At 37.5% G+C, this 3,933-nt stretch overlaps 1 protein-coding gene across 1 annotated transcript in view; it reads left to right on the plus strand.

The window, feature by feature from the left end:
- Window positions 1-530: 530 nt before the first annotated feature.
- The window catches only part of HAAO (3-hydroxyanthranilate 3,4-dioxygenase), a 53,953-nt gene continuing 50,550 nt past the window's right edge, over window positions 531-3,933 (plus strand). Inside the window, exon 1 of the mRNA XM_015415475.1 lies at window positions 531-613. Coding sequence (XP_015270961.1) covers window positions 531-613 — 83 coding nt within the window. The remainder of the gene's footprint in view (window positions 614-3,933) is intronic.

A 3,933-nucleotide genomic window follows, 5' to 3' on the forward strand; every position in this document is an offset into this window, starting at 1 on the left:
CGACAATTACAAAGTAATTATCTTTCCACTGAAAACTCTACATTTGCCGTCCCCCTTTTTTTCTGTGGCACTTTGAAAAGTAACACATATATTGTGGTATGTATATGTTGTGCATAAGACAGTGACGTATTATGGATAACCTATACAGAGGGGAAAGGGTTGTCCTCTCCTGAGGGTGCACAAAACCCAAAATTAATGAGCGCATCGGGCTACCATATGTCCTTTATCCAAATGATGCAAGCTTCTGTAGGAGGAAGCCTCTGGTCTATGTACTTTTAAATAAGCAAATCAGTCACTATATAACCTACTGACATACTGGACTAACTTGAATGAAGCAACCTTTGGAAGGTCAAACACAGCAGGATGTTTTGGCATACTACCAAACAAAGTTCACCCTTACCAGCCAATCATATTGTGTGGAGGGAGTAACTTACAGCCTTCTACAGACTGAACTAGTGCTGTGTAAAGTCATTAACTTCTTCAGAACACTTTGTTAGTGTTTTCTTTAGTATACTTTGGTAAAAAGTGTCATGGTGGAAATGCTTGTGAATGTCAAGAAATGGATTGAAGAAAACAGAGCTGCTTTCCTGCCTCCTGTGTGCAATAAGCTTATGTAAGTAATTATATCTTACTACTGAAATTAACTATTGTCTGCAAATGATACTGAGTTGAATATATATGTTTCAAAGATCCATGAAGATCTTTTACAATACCACAGAACTGTTAGAAGCAAAGTTGGTCATGCAGTAATTTTAGATCCTGATGACAATTCCTTACATCATTGTGATTTACTATTGAAGATCGTAATAAGCCATAAGTAAACTTTGATCCCAAAAGAAGGTGACTAATGAATAACAGTTTTAGTTCACGAATAATCACATATTACTCCTCTGTCTCAAAGTTTACAACCATTAGGTCATAACAGTCCAGCAATTTCTACCAAATGGTAGAAATCATATTGCATAATCAAAAAGGGGGGGAAAGTTCTCAGAGCTTCACAGCAATTATGGAATGGGGAAAAAAACACCAGGAAAATGCAGTTTGCATGAGGATTGCCAAAACTCTCATAATTCAGGCTATTCTCATTCATCTAGTTTCTGGGCGGGCATGTAAAAGGAAAGAGATGCAATCTGTTGAGCTGTAGAGGTCAATGAAATGGAAATCCAACCAACTAAGGGCACCTGGAAATTAGTTACTGTGCTTTGGTGTGGAATACATGTTTATCAGCTGCCATGTCTTCCAGATCTTTCATTTTATGAATGCAGATACTCCTGTTAATATTGTTATGTAGCAAGAACATTGTAATACCTACCTCTTTGAACCTTGATGGTTGTTCCCTCTTGTACAACCAGGATTCACTGTAACAAAAAGCCAATTAGTCCCATTCATTAAGAGATGTATGTTATCAGAAACAATGGGGGGGGTTTCATTTTGGCCACACTTGCAAGTTTAGGTGGATTTGTAATCCATCTTTATTATATTTATTTATGTATTATAATGTTTCACTGCATTGTCCTATACATTTATATTTCTGCATTACTATCAATGTTATACTGTGTTTTAGTGCAATGTTCCTCAGTGTTGTGAGTTGTACATGTTATGCTGTTCTTAATGCATTGTTTTTAGTTGCAGTTGAGAGCCAAACTAAATGTGACAATGTTGCATGGTGACCATAAGGATGCTGCTGCCATTTTAAAGACATTTACATGTTGTAATACCTGAAGTGTGGTGATCTTGTTTTCCCCGTGAGCTTTTTCAAGTGTTGCGGCATGTTAAAATGTCTTTAAAATGGTGGTGGCCTCCTTGTGGTGACCATGAGGATGCTGCCAAGTTTATTTGGGGCCTGTGTCTCAAGGAGAAAGGTGGACTATAGTTGAACTAAATAAATATGATATTGAAATGTAAAGACAGAAATATATTTATAAAACATAGAATTCCTCAAGTGGATATTTTCTCCTTCTAAGTAATCCTATTGATTTCTGCAGAACTACTGACAAGTTGGCTACATAGCAACTGTGATTATCCTTAGCAATTATATCTTGGTAAATTAACACTTGGGAGACTTTTTCACATCAAAATGGATGAAGTCTTAAATGTGAATCAAGCACAATCTATTGTGAATGATTTAAACATCTCAGTTTCCTTTTTCCACCCTACTCTGCTATTGCTTCTTATTGTGTGAATGTGCTTTCACTCTCTAAGTCCAAATTTACCCCCTGAGTCTAAAGAGCTGTTGGTCAAAGGTAAGTCAGAAGAAAATAACTCCAAAAGAGCAACCATCAGCAAAATAGCTGCTGTTTAGTCACCAGTTATTTTTCTTGGCTGTGTTCCTATCTTTATTTCATTAGATTCCAGCCCTTAAGTCAGAAATGGCTGAAATCTTTAATCTTATCTCTGTTACATAAACCTTTATGTTAACGGAATGGGCTAAAATGAAAATTTATTAGCCACTAAGTAGTGGAAATCAAATGGGTACATTGTACGAGGTCACCTCAGCCAACAATTATATTTGATTATCATTCAATAAATGACCTCTGCAGAGTCCATTCTTTTTCTGTCTTCAGACACTTCTTGATGACTGCAAAAGTCAGCACTCCAGTCTGCATCTTTGTTTTTACATGGCATCAGTATTTGGATTACAGCTCAGTCTCGATAAGGCTGAGGTACTATTGGTCAATGGTCATGGACTAATGGAACCATCTGAACTGGAAGGGGTTGCATTCCCCTTGAAGGAGCTGGCTCATAGCTTAGGAGTGCTGCTGGGCCCTGGGCTGTATTTGCATGCTCATGGAATGTGTCTCCTCCATGGTTGGTTCAAAACAAAAAGAGATGAGAGACAACAATAAAACCCAACCCAAAGAAGCAGATGAGATAACCAAAAGAGCTAAGTAAACAGACTCCAGAAATATATAAATAAAAAACTCAAGCTAAAAATATTTTTTTTAAAAAAACCAACCTCTATCTCACTTTATAAATTCTCCTAATCTTTTACTTAATTGCAAGCTTGCAATATTTACTGCTCACAGGGAGGATGTAATGATTCATGAGTAGATTTTTTTATATGCATGTTTATTATATTTTGAATGATTCTTTGCTTTTTATGATGGATTTTTCCATTTCTTATTTGTTTTATAGGATATCTATGGGTATATTTGTTTACACTATAGTTCTGATATTCTCTGTACTCATCAGGATCCTTAGCTTATGGTTAGTTGTTGCACCACTGAAGAAGGCAAAAGCTAAAATGTGTTTGGTGTTTTTTGTTGGTGGTTTCTGACCAACTGATGGTGGTTTTTTGACCAGCTATGTGACATATATGTTGATTATTCTGTATTAACTAGTTAATGTGATATATCTGCCATATTGTGATACATCTGTAATACTGTTGTATTCACATGTTTTCTATGTATATTGGAATATTGGTTATAGCATTGGTTCTGGAGTTATCATTTTGGAATTAATAGTATTGGAGTTATCGTTTTGGAGTTACCATCTTTAGCAGATTGTGCTGCCTATTGGTGAACTTATTTCATTGTAATTAGTTTGGTTTTATTGATTTACTAGGAATAAGGCCCGTTATGGAAATAAATACAACAAACTCTAGGAAGAGGCTCTGGGAGAGTGCCCCGGCCTTGGGCACTCAGCATCAATTTGCTGTGGTGACCTCAGCAGGGTATAATGACAGAGAGTCCACCATTTTCTCCTGGGGAACTGATCTCTGCCATCTGAAGAGCAGTTGTAATTCTGTGTGATCTCCATCCCTCCCCTGGAGACTGGTTCCTCATGAGGGAATGGCTGGCTTGGAGGGTGGAGTCTATGGTGTCGCACCTGTCTGAGGTCCCACCCCTCCTCAAATCTCACCCTCTCCAGGCTCCACCCCTTAAATCTCCAGGAATTTCCCAACCTGGAGTTGGCAACCCTATCTCCCTCCCA

This window comes from Gekko japonicus, unplaced genomic scaffold (genome assembly GCF_001447785.1).
Source record: "Gekko japonicus isolate JY-2015 unplaced genomic scaffold, Gekko_japonicus_V1.1 scaffold1452, whole genome shotgun sequence".
NCBI lineage: Eukaryota > Metazoa > Chordata > Lepidosauria > Squamata > Gekkonidae > Gekko > Gekko japonicus.